Source organism: Dendrobium catenatum, unplaced genomic scaffold, assembly GCF_001605985.2.
Source record: "Dendrobium catenatum unplaced genomic scaffold, ASM160598v2 fragScaff_scaffold_157, whole genome shotgun sequence".
NCBI lineage: Eukaryota > Viridiplantae > Streptophyta > Magnoliopsida > Asparagales > Orchidaceae > Dendrobium > Dendrobium catenatum.
The window spans coordinates 1610092-1631033 of record NW_021318619.1 but is presented as its reverse complement, the minus strand read 5'-3'; the positions used below and the strand labels follow the sequence as shown (position 1 = coordinate 1631033).

General features: G+C 35.3%; 1 protein-coding gene across 1 annotated transcript in view; it reads right to left on the bottom strand.

The window, feature by feature from the left end:
* Nucleotides 1-16777, bottom strand: part of LOC110114555 — a 29515-nt gene extending 12738 nt beyond the window's left edge. Inside the window, exon 1 of the mRNA XM_020847476.2 lies at nt 16623-16777. Coding sequence (XP_020703135.1) covers nt 16623-16656 — 34 coding nt within the window. The 5' untranslated portion in view covers nt 16657-16777. The remainder of the gene's footprint in view (nt 1-16622) is intronic.
* Nucleotides 16778-20942: the final 4165 nt, after the last annotated feature.

Below are 20942 nucleotides of genomic sequence, written 5' to 3'. Positions count from 1 at the left end.
GATTATTATACAACTTATTGCTAATTTAACATAATACTCTATACTTATTTCCTGATCAAGTGACCTTGGAAACAGGGGCAGACCTGTGTATTGATGCCCACCATCACAATTTTAATATGTTAATTTTATTAGGGATATTTTAGGTATTTGAGAGAAGGCAGACTTGTTATTTTACCCAAATGACCAAAAAAAAAAACCACGGTCTGCCTTTTGTGCGATTTGCGAACCACTTTGGATTTGCGAACAAAGTCGCTAGGCACTGGGGGAGGCCGAGGCCAAAGCGATCGCTCCTAGAGTCTCTCTCCACGTTCACCGGCTGCCTTCTCTCCACACTCGCCGAGCTTTGTTCCCGCTGTCGCACATCAAGCCGGTGCCAGATTGCCTAATTTTTCAGTTTTGTGAAAAAACAATAAATTGCTTCTCTCCAAAATGCAATTTTTTGTGATTTTTCATCTTAATATTAGAGATGAGATGTTTTGATATCTATATCATTTTGGAAATTAGTATGTGATTTAAGGTTTAAAATTGTGTAAATAAGCCTCGAGGCAATTTTCGTCCATGAGGCGTAAGCCTCGAGGCGGTCTCAGGCGTAAGACTCACAGACGCAGAATTGCGTAAAGGAGAATTTAAGGGTTTTGGCAGGTAAATAATAGCAATATTCTATTATACAATAAAAACATCTAAATGATATATGAAAATAGTAGAAAGTAAGAAAATAGATGCAATAAAATCATGTCCCAAAGTACAAAATCACAAAATATTAGTTTAACAAAACTCTCAAAGTACAAAGAACATATAAAATCCAATCATATCCCATCACTAAATGGGTCTTCAAGGGAATCTTCTTCTCCAATTATATCTATGAATGTCATATCATCATCATCTTCAATATGACTCACTTTTCTCTTCCCTGTTCAATAAGAGAAAAGATAATTATCATGTTAATTGCTCACTTGATATAAATATAATGCAATAGCATATAAGAAGTTGTGCAATATTTTTATTTGATTGTTGTGCTACAGAGCTAGTGGATGTGTGTGGTGTAGTACTAGTGGATGTGCTCACTTGATCTGCTTCGCCCCTCAAGACATTCACGCTTAGTTCCTCTAGCTGTAAGTCTGATAATGGCAAATCTGTCTCATCATCTATGAACCACTCATTATCAGATGACACATCATCACACACCAACGGGTCTTCATCATCCTTCAACCCCTTATTTCTTAATCTCCTATCTCTTAACATCTTGTTGTGCATAATATATACAAGGGAGTTCATTCTGAGTGTTGAAAGCTGATTTCTTCTCTTTGTTTACACTTGACTATATGTACTCCAGTTTCGCTCACACCCGGTATGAGTTGTTTCATGCAATGATACAAACCAAGCTTCACCTCTGGGTTTGAAGATTTCTTCTCTGAATATTAAAATTGAGGATTGAGATAATATGCTGCTGCATGTAGATGACGGTGTAACTGTACCTCCCATCGAGCATCAATGATATCCCAAATCTCTCTATAACTTATCTCCTCTCCTCTCAAGTTGTATGCAATCAACTCATTGGCCTCATCCATAAGATTATAATAAAAACCTATGGCTGGTTTCTTCTCGGCATCCACTAAACGTAGAACTTGCACTAAGGATCTCGTGCTCAATATGGCATAGGTCACAGTAGCCCAAAATTTATCATTTAGAATTATTTTTATTATTTCCTTCCCCTCACTTTTCTTCCCCCACTCAGAGTTAATCCATTCTGCTGATGTAAACATTGCTTCCAAAGATTGCCTCACATCTAACAGACTCTGTAGTGTCAAATAAGATGTGGCAAACCTGTAGATTTGCAATGCACAAATGTAAGAACATACAGTAGGAATTGATAATGATTTGTAGTGCACAAATGTAAGAACATACCTCGTAGTTGCAGGACGAATGATTTCCTTAGAAAACTTTCTCATCAAGGCTAAACCCATAAGTGGTTATAGATGAACTTTGTGATCTTCGCCCTAGAAAGAGCGCTCTTGTGCTGAGGTAAATCACCAAGTTCCTCCAATATGAGGTCGATATAATGTGCTGTGCAGGGGCTCCAATATAAGTGTTTCCTCTTCTCCATCAATATCTGACCAGCTGCTTTGTATGCACTAGCATTGTCAGTCACCACCTGAACAACCAATTTCTCCCCAATTTTCTCAATAACCTATCTAGTAAATTGAAAATGAATGCAGCATTTTTAACCTCATCTGAAGCTTCAACTAATCGTAAAAACACCGTGTCGTAGGGATTGTTGACAAGGATGTTAATTAAGCTCCTGCTCTTCATGTCAGACCATCCATCTGACATAATGGTAACATCAGTCTCAATCCATGTCCGTTTAATCTCATCAATGCTCCGCTCTGTATTCTGCAGCTCCTTCAAAATCCATGTTCGCAACTCGTACATGGAAGGTGCCTTCAACCCTCTCCCATACAACCCTACAGACCGCAGCATGTTGAAGTAGGCCGGCGATGTCGCAACATTAAACGGTATGGCATTCTCAAAAAAAATCTACCAATATCCATGCAAACTTGCCGTCGACCCTCTCTAGTACCAGCCGCAGGCATCATCTGGGCTAGTCCTCTATCCTCTCCTGGAGTAGTCATGTACTGGTCCATAAGACCCCGTACACCTCTATTATGTATAGTGGAGGAAGAGCCCTTTCAACTCTCGCTTTCAAAGTAAGCACCATGTTCGACCCTTTCATCAAATTGCTCTTGTTGTAAATGTTTGGCCGTCGTAGACTTTTTCATATAAGCTGTAATTTCCTCCTTCACGTTATCTGGAACATTCGCACAAGGTGCTACATTCTTGTGTGAGCCGGATAAGTGATCCTTCATGCGAGTTACTCCTCCCTTCACCACCTTATCATAAAAATTGCATTTTAAATAAACATAAGTCTTCTCGCCGCCTCTTACATCAACTTGCATACTATATTTCCATGAAGGGTCACGCCGCAATGACGTAATTGCCTTTTCCTTGCCTCTAACCATGTTTCCTAATGTAAAAATCCAAAAACAAACAAAAAAATTCTAAAAATCATAAACCCTAAGTTTTCTTTCACTTGAAAAATCTTAGGTTAAACTTTAAAAAATTACCTAAACTCGGTTGTGGACTCCTCCTATAGGGCGGCCGAACACTTCAAGATGGCCGGAGTTAGGCGGCGCCGGCGGGAGAGGCGGCGGGAAGGGAGGCCGAGCGGCGTGCAAACGAACAAGCATGCTGCGGCTTTTTTCCTGCTCGAGTTCGGGTATGGCTGACAGGGGAGGGGAGGAATGAAATTTTATTTCATTGAAACTTAAGTGAGTGGGGCCCGAAATTAGAGGCGTGCACCTCAGGCTGAATTGCGCAATTCAGCCTCAAAGGCGCACCTCACATTGCACGAGGCGTACGCCTCATGGAACCCCAAAAAAGCTTAAGACTTGAGGCGTTTTTCCTCAAAATTGCACAGAGGCGCGCCACTCATTGCGCAATTTTAAACAGAGATGTGATTAGATTATTATTGTTCTGTTAGTGTTATGTACGATTTGTTTGAGTGAAGCAAATTAAATCTTTGATAATGCTATTAATGCCTTAATGTTCATTATATTCAGCATACAATAGATGGATCGATATTTGAAGAGAAAGGTATGTGTTGAGGTTGATATTGATAATTTTCATATTGACCCTGGGCTTCGACCTACAATATGGAGTTATGATATAAATGAGAGGGATAGAGTTCGAGCATATTTGGTGAAGGGACCTTATCAGCCTAAAAATTATATTTTTTCTCAAACAATAATGGGAAATATTGCTCGAAAGTTTAATTCTAAATGGTTTGAAGAATATCAAAATGGTTGGAGTATATAGTATACACAACGATTCTGCTTTTTATTTATAGTTACCTATTCAAACCTCGAGAATAGACGAGTATAAGTCAAGGTAATGGTGATTCATTTGTTGGTGAAGGATTTAAAAATTGGAAGAGAACAAAAAAGTTATTATCTCATGTCGGGGAACATAATAGTACGCACAATAACGCAAGAATAAAATATGAAGATTTAATAAATCTTAAATTACAGAGTGTTCTTACTTTATAATTCAGTAAAGATGATAAGAATAAAAAAAAATATAAAGTCCTATTGACTGCTGATGTTGAGTGTGTTAGATTTTTTTTAAAGCAATATTTATCATTCTATGATCACGATGAGACACCTGATTCAGATAATAAAGAGAATTATTTAGAGTTATTCCATTTTCTTGCTAATCATAATGAATAAATCAAGAAATTTAATTTTGAAAATACTAGAGCAAAATTGAAGTTAATTTGACACAAAATTTAGAAAGAAATTTGTTGTGCAGCATCGGCTGAAATATTAATTTCTATCATTAATTTTATTGGCAATTTTTATTTTGTCATTCTAGTAGATGAGACTAATGATGTATCAACGAATGAGCAATTGATAGTTGTTGTGAGATATGTGGATATAAAATGGTAGGTTATAAAAAAATTTATTTGTATTAAACATATTGCTTCAACTAAAGCTATGATACTTAAAGCATCAGTTGAAGAAATGTTTGTCAAGCATTCATTGAGTTTATATAGGATACATTGACAAGGTTATAATGGAGTATCTAATATGCGAGGGAAATTTCATGATTTAAAGGTACTTATTTTTAATGATAATCCTCAAACATTTTATATTCACTGCTTCGCTCATCAAGTTTAATTATACTTATTAGTTGTGGTAAAAAATTATTGACAAGTTAAACATCTTTTTGAATTCACTTTCAAAATTATAAATATTGTTGGAGCTTCGTGTAAGAGATCAGACGCTATAAATGCTATTCAACTTGAGAAAATACTTTTACATCTTAAAGTTAGCAATCTAATAAATAGTAGATGTTTAAATCAAGAGATTAATTTATAAAAATCCAGTGATACTCGATAGAGTTCACATTTTTATATTTTGATTAGTCTCATGAAAATATATGCTTCTATAATCAAGATGCTTGAGATTATTAAAAAATGTGTATATAATCAACAATCAGTCGAAGCAGATGCTCTGATTAATATGATGGAGTCTTTTAATTTTATTTTTATAATATATTTGATAATTGATATTTTGAAAATTATAAATAAGTTATCACAATCATTATAAAGAAAAGATAAGGACATTAAAAAATATAATGAAATTAGTGCAAATATTTAAATATTGGCTACAAATATTGAGAGAGTGTGGATGTAGTATTTTACTAGATAAAGTTTATTATTTTTGTAGTATTTTTGAAGTTGATGTTCCCAATATGAATGCTACATATAAAACTCGTCGTCGAACAGTATAAAGAAGTAAAAAAATAACAAACCTATATCATTAACATGTAGAGTTATTTTATACTGTAATTGATATACAACTTTAAGAGCTAAATAATAATTTTTCTGAATCTACTACTAATTTATTTCTTTGTATAGCATGCTTAAACCCAACTGATACTTTCCAAGTTTATGATGAGAAGAAATTGTTGTCTAACATAATTATTTCGAAGTAATTTTTTTACAATTGAAATTTTGACGCTTAAAAATCTTATATTATTGATATATGTACTAGTGATGAGTTATCTTCTATAAACAGTATTATTAATCTTCAAAGCAAATTGTTAAGTTCAAGAAAAAAGTTTGTATTCTTTGGTTTGCAGACTCATTATTTTAACATTAACTTCATTAGTTGTTGCTACTATAGTGGAAATAGTATTTTCTATAATGAGGATTATCAAACATCGATTACATAGTAGAATAAGTGATGAATGACTCAATGATTGTCTGGTGCCTTATATTGAAAAAAATATGTTCGATTTAATTCTCAATGAAGTTGTAATGCAGCATCATTAAAAAAATACAAAATAGATTATTAAGCTGATACTAATTTTCAATTTATCAATCGTAATAATTTTGCTTTAAATCATGTTCTCATTTTATTTTATTTTTTAATATTAGTCTATTTATATGCAAAATTTGTCCACCCTAAAATGAAAGGATGGTTTCACCCCTACTCAGAAACTTTTAAACTATGGAAAATAAAACTATCATAGGATTATATTTCATCAAAAAGTTCATCTTAATAAGATGCGAATTTTTGTAAATATGATTCTAAAAAAAGACGCATAAGCTTATATGATTATTTAATTCATCTTAACAAGAAGTTCATCTTAATAAGATGTTAATTTTTAGTAATCAAATTGAACACATCTTTTTAAATATAAAGCATCAAACAGTCATTGAGTTAATCATCATTCATTATACTACGTAATCGATGTTTTGACTATTCTCATTGTAGAAAATGTTCTCTCCATTGTAGCAGTAGCAACTGTTAAAGTTAATGCTAAAGCCTTATAAACTAATGAGTCTGTAAACCAAATAATACATACCATTCTTCTTGAACTTAACAATTTGTTTTAAAAGATCAACAATACTATTTAGAGATAATAACTCATCACTAGTATGCATATCAATAATATAATTTGATAATTGACTTTTAAGAGTCAAAATCTAAATTGTAAAAAAATCAGTTGGATATAACTCTGTCAAACGTATCAATTTTCTATCATCATAAGCATGGAAGATATCAATTGGGTTTAAACATATCATACAAAGAAGCAACTTAGTAGTAGATTACAATATAAAACAGCTCAACACGATAATGATGTAGGTTTGTCATTTGTTCACATCTTCATACTGCTCAATGATGAGTTTTATATGTAGCATTTATATTAAAAATATCAATTTTTAAAACAATACGAAAATGAAAAACTTCATCTAGTAAAACTGATGAGGACATCGAAGATCAACGGCTACAATTGTGTTTATTTATTTTGATATATTTTATGTATTTGATTTGTCATTGTTCTTTTTCCCTCTCTACCCTTGAGAGCTTTGTCTTATGTTTGCCCTAGGGGCAATTGTGTCTTTTTATTTTCCTCCCTCCTCTTGGAGAGGGGATGATGATTATGAAATAAATTTCAATTTTCTTATGGATCTCTTTGAGAGCTCTTGAGAGGAGAAACCCTAAGAGAAGGCCACGCATCACCCGTCAGCCGCCGGTGGATTTCAGGACTAGCGGTTAGTATTCGTAGTATTTTCTTCTTCCCCATCTCCCTACACCCGCCGGCCACTTCAACCTTCTAGCCACCGGTCAAAGCCACCCACCCCCTTCCTCTCCTTAGGTCATCGCCACCACCTTGAGCAGCCGGCCTTCTCCAAGGTATTCCCTCAAAACCCCTAACCGCCGACCTCCTTAGCCTCTCCAACCGCCGGCCACCACCCCAGCAGTCGCCGACCTCCACCTCTTACCTATTCTCTCCACTAGTCTAGCTGCCACCCCCTCTTGCCTCCAACAAATTTTGAAATTCGAAATTCCCAAGGTGGTTATTTCCCTACCTAAAATGAGTTCTAGTTAATTAGGAAAGTTTCCAAATTGGATCTCAATCAAATATTGGGATTCAAATACTTTCCTCATGCTCAAACTTAAATTAGGAAATTTCCTAATTGAATTAAATCTGAAATATAATTCATATTTGATTAAATCACTAATTGATTTCGTTGGGGCACACATACTTAACATAACTTCCCCTCTCTCCCATCCCCATATGGTTGGGGCCCCCTTCCACTTAATTTCTCCCCAAATGAAGCCCCCATATCCCCCACTAAATCAGCCTAAATCCTCTCCTAATTACCGCCCTCCCTCCATTAAGGAATAAATTTGAATTTTCAAATTAATTCCTTCCCAAAACCAATCAAAAATCTGAATTAAAATTCAGAGTCCTGATTTCCCTCCTTTTCCCCTCAACCTTAGCTGCCTCAACCCCAAACCCTCCCACACAGTTTTCCCACCAATTCTTGAAATTCCTAGGTGTAATCAAGGAGGCTTTGGCAAGCCAAACAGCTGTCGTGCTTGCCAAAAATCTCCTACTTGCTGTCCTGAAAGTTCGTAACTGCTGCATAGGAAATTTTCGGCAAGATGAGCTATTGTCCTGCTCCCCTAGAACCTCCGGTTTGCTGTCCTGAAGATCCACAGCTGCTGTACAAAGGTTTCAACAGGTTCCTAATGCTGTGTCGCCATCCGGAAGGCCTCTATTTGCTGTCCAGATTTTCTGGAAACTGCGGGGTTGTTGTCCAGAGTTTTCCAAAGTGTCAAGATCGCTGTCCAGAGGATATTGAACCTCTCTGATGATATCTATCCAGCCGAACTGCTGTCCAAGAACTCCCAGTCCCTCCTAGGAGCTATTCGGGGTTCTGAAAAGGCCCCGATTGTTGTCCCACTACAAAAAAAAAAACCAGCCATCATCGACATCAAAGCTTCGTGTCCTATGCATCTTGTGGGTAAACTCTCCCTCCAAACTCTTTTATCTTCCTAGTGCACTTACTATTCGTGGTTATATGTTGATTCATAACAATCTTGCTAATTCTTCCCCGTTAAAGCCTAGTAATAAGAAGAGTTGAGTGAGGGATCTCCTCGTAGTGACTAGTCTTATTGTTAGCATTGGGATTTATGGTTGAAAACTAATCATGTATGCAACGTCACATTAATTGACTGGTTTGCAATCTTAACACCTATCCATGTGGTTTAGCCTAAACTTGTCTTACCGATCTGTGTGTTTTATTGTGTCGTTTAAAATCAAATATAAAAAATATAATTATTGTGACTTCTAAAATTAAGCGTGCAAACTTCATTAATCTAATCATTCGTGCATGTACGTTTTACATCATCTTGGTATCAGAGCATGGCTAGCATGCTTCACATGTGCTAGAAGTTCCTAGGAGTCTATATTAACCTTTTCTTAAGCTTGTTTGCATGCATACCACCGCATAGTAATTTTATTCACTGTTTTTTGCTTGCTGCCCTCTAAATTTCTGCATCGTTTTCATCATTGTAAGCAAGTCTACTTCATTGTCTAAGTGTTGTCCTTCTCACAACAACATCCCTAATTGCTTAGGTTGCTTAGACAAACATTTCAGCTTGTTGTCCCAATCTTTCCAGCACCAATTAGTGGCATTTAGGTGAGTCTAAGCTTGTGTTTAAGTGCTGTCCACACTCTAGAAGCCCTCCAAAACACTTACAAAACTTAGATCTTTGTTGTAGTTTGCTGTCTTGTTCATTTTAGAATCATTTAGAAGTTTTAGGAGCATATTTCCTTAGCATTTAGGTGCTGCCCTTGACCCAGTACCCTTCCTAGTCACGTGGACTATTTTATCCACTAATGGGGTTTGCTGTCCACATCTTTAGTGCACCTTCTAGAGAAAATTTGGAGAGTCTAGCTTCGCTTTAGGTGTTATCCCCTATCTAGATTCATCCCTAAGAGTTTCCAAGCGCTTTCTAATGGACCCGATAAGACTTCAAAAGAGGTTAGATGACATCGTTAATCTAGTGGGCACTATGACTAGAATTATGACAAAGAAACCTGTTGACTATCCCCACTCTAAGTACGTGCCGCACTCTGCTTATCAACCTAGACCTGAGTTTAAGCCACAACGACTAGAATCACATGACCGTCTACCCACCTTTGATGGTTCCTTGGACCCTTACTACTTTAGAAAATGGGTTAGACAATTAGAGGCTATTTTGAATCGCATGATATCCCTAAGTCCCGCCAGTTTAGCATTGCTAGGTCACACCTGAGCGGTAGTGCTCTATAATTTTGGATGAGATTGGAAGATCATAAAGAATCTCGCGGTGAGTATCCTATTTGGAAAGACATGAGGTGAGAACTTAATTTAAAATACTGACCCTCTACTAGTGATCGCCATCTAGAGCACCACCCTACCTCTTTTGTTGGAACAAACCGTGGACATTACTGTGGTCGAGACCACCCTTCCTTTAGTAACATAAGGGATGCTACCACACCCCGTAGGTTTTCTCCTAGCCTTGATGGCTGACCCGTTATTGGGTCTTCTGTTTGATCAATCTCATATGACTCCCCACTTTGACCGACTTCTCGTCATCCCAGTCAACCTTTAGCCTCCCCAGTCCTTAACCCTACAAGTCTGATTTTAATAAAGAAATGCATTAACAAGAAAAAGTCCTCTGAACCTAAAACTGAGTGCATCCATTTCGTGGATGCTAATGATATTACTGATAACGAGGACTTCTTTGAGGATGAAACTGAAGTGATTGAATTAGACTCTCTGTCTGATTTAAACCCTAATTTAGGAGGTCTAGAACCTTTTAACCTTGATACCTTAGCCCATCTGGAGTCTAATCTCATTAATGATATCCCTTTGGATAAGGTCTGCCTGGACGATATTAATTTGATCTTGAAAGAAACTGATCTGACCTTGAACACACTGAAATTAAAATCGGAAGATTCTGATTTAATTACTGAGATGGCTCCAAATAATTCTGATTTAATTTTGAATAATTCTGATGGCAATGTGGATAATTTCAAATTGGAAGTGAGTCAAATGAAGTTCCTACCTAAATTAAATCCTGATTTAAGTGACCCCGAATCCATTGATCTTAGGGTTATAACCAAACCTGATCCTTGAGGATAGTAATATGAGTTTGGAAGATAGTAATTTGAATTTGAAAGATTCTGAGCCTAATTTGAACAATAAACATCCTCTTGTCTTATTGGAGTCTATTTTAGGAGTTGCTCCTTTAAATTTACATTTGACAGGGTGTACCTCTCTTGATTGGACTTATCTCACCGACCTTAGTGTTAGAAAGAGTCTTAGCCCATACTTTCATGTCACATTTCTAACTGTTGTGCCCAATTCTGTTATGATACCCTACCCCATTTCTTGAGTCCCATACCCGCTAGTGACTCTTTAGGCTATCCTACTATGGTAGTGAGTCATGACCCATCATCTTATCATATTCTTAATTCCTACATTATGCCCTCGATATCCTTGTCCTTCCCTGTTAAGGATCATCTCTCTCCTAGTTGGATGACTTTGTTAGATTACCCTACCGTCGCTAGAAGACTGTCTGTGACCCTAGCTGAGACTCCCTATGGAGATTCCCTTTTAGCTAAGGATGTCTTCATTGCTCCTACTACACTAGTTCCCTTAAATACAAAAATTTTATGTCCTCTCATTTTGTGACGGGTCCATCTTTGTTCATATCTATGTGTACTTGTGAGTTAGTGTGCTTATGTGTGTTTTTGTAGTATGTTGTCTTCCAAAATTTTCCTCTATTTTAAATTTGTGTGTGGATCCACAATTCATTCATCCTGCATATCAAATCTCTTGCATCACATTTTTCCTATATCATTTATCTTGTTGAGTTTTGAATTTTGGACACATGATTTCGCATAAAACATATCGCATTTACATTGCATATGCATGAACTACTTAAGAAAATTGCACGCCTAATTGAACCGAACAATAATAATTATAGGCTTCATGCTGAATTTAAATGACAATGTAAAACTTTTGAGGTTGGTAATTCAGTGATTGTGCGGACTTGTCCGGGAATTACATGCTAGAAGTGCAGGATCATGTAAAATAGTCGAAGAAATCAATGACAACGCTTACATGGTGGATCTGCTTGCAGAGTTCAATATTCATTCCTTTTCTAACATAGAAGATGTAGTAGCCTATGAAGGTCCAGAGTTTAAACCCCACATACATTTCAAATTAAGCCTTATATGACCCCACCTTGTGAGAACCCCAAGCCTACCTCCACTCCCAAAATATTCCCAAAATACCTATAGTGGAGAAGGATGACATGATTCTGAGTGATGACATTATCCCTACAAAAGAGGGTAGACGAAGAAGATATCTGATAAGGTGGAGAAGTAAACCAGAGTCAAAGGATACATGGTCAGAGCGCGAGGAGCTATGGCAGATCGACCCAGATGCCCGAGAATTCTTGAGACATCCACTCAACGGAGTCGAGTTTTTTCCTACCCGGGGAGAATGATGAGGACATCGAAGATCAACGGTTACGATCGTGTCTATTTATTTTGATATATTTTATGTATTTAATTTATTATTGTTCTTTTTCCCTTTCTACCCTCACTTGAGGGCTTTGTCTTATGTTTGCCCTAGGGCAATTATATTTTTTTATTTTCCTTCATGTATTTGGCTATTTAAGCCTTCTCCCTCCTCTTGGAGAGGGGATGATGATTATGAAATAAATTTCAATTTTCTTATGGATCTCTTTGTGAGTTCTTAAGAGGAGAAACCCTAGGAGAGGGCCACGCATCACCCGTCAGCAGCCGGTGGATTCCGGGACTCGCGGTTAGTATTCGTAGTATTTTCTTCTTCCCCATCTCCCTACACCCACCAGCTCCACCTCCCCAAATTCCCCACCCGCCAGCCACTTCAAGCCTTCTAGCCGCAGGTCAAAGCCACCCACCCCCTTCCTCTCCTTGGGTCATCGCCACCACCTTGAGCCGCCGGCCTTCTCCAAGGTATTCCCTCAAAACCCCTAACCATCCGTCTCCTTAGCCTCTCCAACCGCCGGCCACCACCCCAGCAGTCGCCGGCCTCCACCTCTTACCTATTCTCTCCACTATTCTAGCCGCCGCCCCCTCTTCGTTCCAACAAATTTTGAAATTCGAAATTCCCAAGGTGGTTATTTCCCTGCCTAAAATGAGTTCTAGTTAATTAGGAAAGTTTCCAAATTGGATCTCAATCAAATATTGGGATTCAAATACTTTCCTCAAGCTCAAACTTAAATTAGAAAATTTTCCTAATTGAATTAAATCTGAAATATAATTCAAATTTGATTAAATCACTAATTGATTTCATTGGGGCCCACATACTTAACATAACTTCCCCGCTCTCCCATCCCCATATGGCCGGCCCCATTCCCCTTAATTTCTCCCCAAATAAAGCCCCCAAATCCCCCACTAAATCAGCCCAAATCCTCTCCTAATTACCGCCCTCCCTCCATTAAGGAATAAATTTGAATTTTCAAATTAACTCCTTCCCAAAACCAATCAAAAATCTGAATTAAAATTTAGAGTCCTGATTTCCCTTCTTTTCCCCTCAACCCCAAACCCTCCCACACAGTTTTCCCCACAATTCTTGAAATTCCTAGGTGTTGTCCAGGAGGCTTCAGCAGGCCAAACAGTTGTCCTGCTCGCCAAAAATCTCCTGCTTGCTGTCCTGAAAGTTCGTAGCTGCTGCCCAAGAAATTTTCGGCTCCCCTAGAACCTCTGATATGCTGTCCTGAAGATCCACAGCTGCTGTCCAAAGGTTCCAGCAGGTTCCTAATGCTGTGTCGCCATCCGGAAGGCCTCTATTTGCTGTCCAGATTTTTTGGAAACTGCGGGGTTGCTGTCCAGAGTTTTCCAAAGTGCCAAGATCGTTGTCCAGAGGATCCTGAACCTCTCTGATGCTATCTATCCAACCGAACTGCTGTCCAAGAACTCCCATTCCCTCCTAGGAGCTATTCGGGGTTGTAAAAAGGCCCCGATTGTTGTCCCACTACAAAAAAAAAACAGCCATCAGCGACATCAAAGCTTCGTGTCCTCTGCATCTTGTGGGTAAACTCTCCCTCCAAACTCTCTTATCTTTCTAGTGCACTTACTACTTGTGGTTATATGTTGATTCACGACAATCTTGCTAATTCTTCCCCGTTAAAGCCTAGTAATTAGAAGAGTTGAGTGAAGGATCTCCTCGTAGTGACTAGTCTTATTGTTAGCAGTGGGATTTATGGTTGAAAACCAATCCTGTATGCAACATCACATTAATTGACTAGTTTGCAATCTTAACTCCTATGCATGTGATTTAGCCTAAACTTGTCTTACCGCTCTTTGTGTTTTATTTTGTCATTTAAAACCAAATATAAAAGATATAATTATTGTAGCTTCTAAAATTAAACGTGCAAACTTCCTTAATTGAATCATTCGTGCATGTACGTTTTACATCAAAAACACTCCATCGCTCTCCCGTACTATTTATAGACAATATTTAGATATTTGCACCAATTTTATTGTATTTTCAATATATTGGTCTTTTCTTTGTAATGATTGTGATAACTCATTTGTAATCCCCAAGATATCAATCATCAAATGTATTATGAAAATAAAATCAAAATTTTATCACATTTGTCAAAGCACATACTTTGACTGATTGTTGATCATATACATCTTTTTTAATAATCTCAAACACCTCGATTACAGAAGCGTACATTCTCATGAGACTAATTAAAGTATAAAAATATGAACTCCATGAAATATCACTAGATCTTTATAAATTAATCTCTTAATTTAAATCTCTATCGCGTATTAGATTGTCAGTTTTAAGCTGTGAAAATATTTTCTCATGTTGAATAGTTTTCATAGCATCTGATCCCTTACAGAAAACCCTAAGAGTATTTATAATTTTGAAAGTAAACTCAAAAGAATATTTAACTTGCCAATGATTTTTTGCCACTGCTGTCAAGCATAATTGAAGTTGATGAGGGAAACAATGAATATAAAATATTTGAGAATTATCATTAAGAATAAGTGTCTTTAAACCATTAAATTTCCCTCGCATATTAGATGCCCCATCATAATCTTACCCACATATCTCATATAAACTCAATGAATGCTTGGCAAGCATTTCTTCAACTGATATTTTAAGTATCACAGCACTAGTTGAAATAATATATATAATATCAATAAATATTTCAATAATCTATTATTTTATATCCACATATCTCACAACCACTGCTAACTGCTCCTTCGTTGTTATATCATGAGTTTCATCTATTAGAATGATCAAAAAAGAATTATCAATATAAAATTAATTATACAAATCAATGTTTCAGCCGACATTACACAACAAATTTTTTTATGAACTTTAGGTGATATCAACTTCAATTTTGTACTAGCATTTTCAAAATTTATATTCTTAATTTATTCATTATAATCAGTAAGAAAATGAAATAACTCTAAATAATTACCTTGATTATTCGAATCAAGTGTCTCATCGTGATCATGAAATGATAAATCTTGTTTTAAAAGAAATTTACATAATCAACAACAGTAATCAATAGGATCTGATACTTTTTTTTATTTTTATCATCTTTAAGAGCCATAAAAAAGAAACACTATAATTTAAAATTTATTAAACATTTACATTTTTTGCTTTGTTGTGCGCACTACTATGTTTCCTAATATGAGATAATAATTTTTATCTTTCATTCCAGTTTTTAAATCTTTCAACGAATGAATCACCACCGCCTTGACTTATGCTTGTCTGTTCCTGAGGATTAAATAGGTGATATTATAAATAAAACGCAATATTTTTGTGTGTACTATACTTATATCATTTTGGATATTATTCAAATAATTTAGAATTAAAACCTACGATTAATATTTCTCATTATTGTTTGTGGGAAATTATAATTTTTAGGTTGATAAGGTCTATTCACCAAATATGTTATAGGAACACTATCACTCTCATTTATATCATAAATCCATATTGAAGGTCAAAGCCTAAGGTCGACAGGAAAATTATCAACATCAACCTCAACATGTTCATTTCTCTTCAAATATCGATTCATCTATTGTATGCTAAATATAATGAGCATTAAGACATTAATAGAATTCTCAAAGATTTAATTTATTTCAATCAAACAATTTATATATGACACTAATAGAATAATAATAATTTAACTACATACTAATTTCTAAAATGATATAGATATCAAAACATCTCATCTCTAACATTGAAATGAAACATCACAAAAGTGAAAAATTACAAAAAATTGCATTTTCGAGATAAGCAATTATTGATTTTTCACAAAATTGAAAAATCACAAAACATCTCATCTCTAACATCGGCTGCCTTCTCTCCATAGCAAATTTGCTTCTCATCTCTAACATTAAGAGTTATATATTTTTAAAATGATATAGATATCAAAATAGTAAAAATAAGAATATTTATAATCACTGAAAAAAAAAAAAAGCAGTCATACCTTAAAAGCTCCTCGCCACACTTCGCAGGCTCCGGCTGCGGCAGGCGACAATCCAACACCTGCTGGATGTGGGATGGTGGGAACAAAGCTCAGCGGGTGTGGAGAGAAGGCAGCCGATAAACACGGAAAGAGACTGAGGGAGCGATCGCCTCGGCCTCGGCCTCACCCAGTGCCCAACGACTTCATTTGCAAATCGTATGCCAATAGCAAATCACAAAAAAGGCGGACCGTGGGTTTTTTTAGACTTTAGGGTAAAATAACAAGGTTACCTTCTCTCAAATACCTAAAATACCTCTATGAAAATTAATTTATTAAAATTTTGAGGGTGAGCAATTGAGTGCCCACCCTCATCAATACACAAGGTCCACCCCTGATCCCTTGAGCCCAAGATGGCCGCTTATTTTTAAAATAAATAAATAAAATAAAAATTGCAATTTTCGGCCATATAAACGCATCTTTGTCAGCCAGTTTCGTACAAGAATATACGAGTTGGCATCAGCTTCTGTATACTCAAAAAGAAGCCAGCTTCCACATCCACTTACTAATGTTTCCAAAAGGGGCGAAGTCACAGAAAATGTAGTAAGAACAATGAATCAAATAGGGTTTCCAGTACATGCGATTGGAAAACGGAGTTGAACATAGAAACCCTAAAAATCAGGCATGCAGCCGAAATGTTATAAAAATTTGAATGAAGAAAAATTTCACCTGCGAGGGAGAAGACCGTGGAAGAAGCCGCCATTGTAACGAGGAAAAGATGCCTCGAGGAATGGAAGAGCTCACGGGAGTAAGGCGTGTAATGAAAGCTCCTCCTGCCTCCTTGTGAGGAAGCTGAACGGTTCTAACTCACATTTCCTAATTTGCCCTCCAATTTTTAGTTCGAGTATTGAACTTAGTCGGACCCGCCCGATATGACTTTTCTTAGTGGGTTCAAACAAGATTTCAGTCGCATTTAGGAGCTGTTTGGCATGGATTTAATTTGGGTGGGATTTAGTAAATTTAATTAAATTTAGATTTTTTAAATTTAAAAGGGTGTTAAATTCCAAAAATTATTTGGTATGATAAAATGTTAAATTTTGATAAATTATTTGATAATATATTTTAAAATTTATGACACTTAGAGATTTAAATATAAAAAAGCTATGTTTAATTGCATCAATATAATAGCTATAAATGCAAGATAAGTGCATATAATATCATAAATTCAAGTTGAATATTAATTGCAATGGTAATTATTTAATCATTATTAAAAAAAATAATTATTTAACTACTACTTACACTATTAATTCTTTAATGAATTTTAAGTGTTATTTTAATAAAATTTTATAATATTAATTATCTCATTAATCACTTTAACATTCCATTATTAATTAATTCATTAATATTTACATTACTAACTATCTAATTATTTATTTATATTTCAAATTATATCATTTAAGTTAATTAGATATATTTTTAATTTTATACTAGAAAGCTGCTTTAAGAAGCAAAAAAAAACTGTCTCAAACGAAGCCTTCGTTTGAAACAGCTTTCTTATAATTTTAAAACTATTTTTTAGTTAAAAAATTAAAAAAATTTATTAAAAATATGATTTAAGAAACAATAGAAAAGTCATCCCGAATAAAACCTTAGAAATAGAGATCAACCTAAAGAAGAAGTTTCTTTGGGTTGCATCAAATGAAGATATTTTAGTAAAATTTCAATATCATTATTTGACATCGTTTGTATTTTTGAAAATTTTCATAAAACTCTATATTTATTTAACATCCGAGATTTTAAATTTCTTATTTCTAATTAGATTAGATGTACTACTTAAATTTAAGGTAGTTTCTTGTTAGACTCATTTATATATTTGTATGCCTTATTGATAGTGAATTTGATCCCTTTTCTTTGCCATGCTTGTCTGCTATTATTTTAGATAATTCACATATATTTCAATATCTTAAGAATTAAAGTCTGATTACTATTACCATATTTCACATAACTTCTAATATTTTCTCGTGTAAGGCTTAATCTTATTGTTTTCACTCCATGTATTAAGCTTCATATCTTATAGGTAATTCCTACTATCGGTCAGAGCTCAAGTATTCAATAAAAGCTCAATTCTTATATGCAACTCTTCTTGATCTGTTGGTTGAAAGTTTTAACTAGAGGTGTCAATAAATTATGTATCCAAACTAAACTGCCCATTTTAGACCAACATAATTCTTCACATTACCTATGCGACAAGAAAACCCTGCTCACAGCGACTACGGATGAAGATGAATCACAGAGGAAGACATTGGGGTGGCAGTCAATGTTGCGACTTAGTTTTCAAATCTATGCTTTTATATCATGTGAGTTTTTTATGATACCAAAATATTATTGTGTTGATTACTGTTTCTCCTAACACATGTTGGGAAAATTTTGTTTGTGTTGTTTGTGTGTATTAATGTTTTAGAGAAATCATATTTCAGACTGCCGAAGACTTCAAGACATATTAGATTAGAGTTTCTTGTAAATGAAGTATGTACTTTTTCTCTTCTCTTGAGTCTGAGAGAATGTGATTGTAATTGGGTAGCCGTGCACACATTGGGGGAGTAAGTCAAAATTTATATTTTTAAAAATAATCATAATATACGATTCTTGAAGCATACTAGAGATTTGTCCTAAGTGTTCCTCTATAAAGAAATTAATCGAATCATGCCTTGAAAAATTCTTTTGTACTGTTCGTATTGTACGAACATTGGTTCGTACAAACGATGTTTAGAGTACGGAATGGATATGTATCAGTTCATCTTGAACGAACTCATCATTTTATGAACTAATCGTACTGTACGAAATGAGTTTCATATAGACGACGTCCAGAATATGAAATAGGTGTGTGCCAATTCGTCCATTACGAACAGGTAAATTTTTTGAAATGTTCATATTGTACGAAATTGGTTTCGTATAAATGACGTCCATAGTATGAAATGGACTCGTCCATGTTCGTACCATACGAAGCATGATTTGATATAAACAATTCATATTATATGATGTTGGGCTCGTACAGACGATGATCAGAGTAAGAAATGAGTTCGTACGAAATTGTACTGGTCGAACTTGTTCAATTTTGAATTATTTGTACTATATGATGTCAGTTAATACAAACGACTGATAGGGTACGAAATCAGTTCGTCCAGGTTAGTACAAGGATTTTTTTGAACTGTTCGTATGTATGAAGTATGATTGTACTATATGATCCAAGGCGGTCAAATTGAAATTTCAGTTTTCTATACTATTTTTCATGTCCTTTCTCTACAAGGGTCCTAAAAACTAACTGAACATATTTCTTTTGCGAATTTTCTCTTGGGAGTGAGAGTGAGATTGCTTTGGGAGAGTTTGTGAGTGATGATTGAGAGATCTAACTAGTGGAAATTGTGAAAGGTTCATAAGGTTGCCCAAAGCTGAGGATCTCTTTGTAAGTTTGAATCTCTTCTCTACTTCTTTGAAGTCTCTTGAGAGAAGATCTTTGGAGAAGATCCAGTACTCTACCGATACTAAGAGGGTGTGAAAGGACGTCGGTACTCTGTCAATACCATGAGGGTGTGAAAAGGATGATGGTACTCTACCGACATCAGGAGAATGTGAAAGGATGCCAGTACTTTGTCGACACCAAGAGGGTGTGAAAGAATGACGGTTCTCTGTTGTCACTAGGAGGGTGAGAAAGGATGACAATACTCTGCCGCACTAGGGTTTGGTGGAAGAGATGTTATTGTAAGGGCTTCTCTACCATACTATGGAAGAAAAAAGAGAGTCAATATGGTATAGCATAATACTTGAATCTTCAAGAAGTGGGCATTGGTCTAGTTGTATCGAACCACTATAAAATTATGTATTTTTCTATCTTTACTTTTTCTGCATTTCTATTTTATGCAAGTTTTAATTTTGTGGTTGGAAAAATATTTTTGAGAAAATTTGTCATTGTGAAAAAATCTAAAATCGATTTTTCTAAATTTCTAAGAGAATTGATTAAATTACCAATTCACTCCCCTCTTAGTTAGCCTTGGGGCAAATCTTTAGGTCTAACAACATATTCGAACTTTCAATCGAGAAATTGAGAAGCAAGATGAGGGCGTTCACAGCTACTCCACGACACGAGGTGTCATGGGAGAGAGTTCTTGCGAGCATAAATCTTGTTGAATTTGCTTAACATAGGAATTTACTAAATCCCATATTTACATCATAATTTTGTAAATCTAGGATTTATTAAGGATCAGGATTTACGGAGCCCTCGATAATTATTTGGCATGATTTATTATAAATCTGACGAAAATCCGATACCAAATAGCCCCTTAGGGTGGTTTGGCTAGGATTTAATTTTAATAGGATTTTTGAAATTTTATAAATTAAAATTTAGTTAAACATAAATGTGTTAAATTTTGAAAATAATTTTACAAATAGCTATTAAATACAATAACCTCAACTTAAGTACACACCCGTTTAAGTACGCATCCTAGTTAAGTATACAAAATTTTAGCAAAAATATAGGGTTCAACATTTATAACTTAAACTTTTTATGAATGGTCATTTGACGTAAGTTTTGTAATTTCTTACATCTTACAATGAGGGTTTTCGCCTGCATATTTCTCTAAAACCATTCAAATTATTTTCTAAGATCATCAAAAGTTTCTCCACCGTCTTCTTGTACCTCAGGGTAGAGCAGTTGTTCCTCTAAGTTAAAAACTTGATTATGGAAAGACTTAAAGCCCTGAATTGCAACAATATTTTTTGAACTAGCAATCTCAATAATTTTCATTGACTCCAAAAATTCTTCAATATCTTCCAATATGGTAGCAGCGCATTCTTCATTATTTTCATTATCGACATAAATGAAATCTTCCAATTTTGTATGATCCATAGAAATATTTAAATTTTCCATGGCTTGAAGAATATTGGTGCACAAATCATCATCTTTATCACCCGCATCAATATCTGCTTCTAGTGTCATTATCTCTACCTTGATAAATGAATTTTTTATCAACTTGGCGCTATTGAATCCCAGGC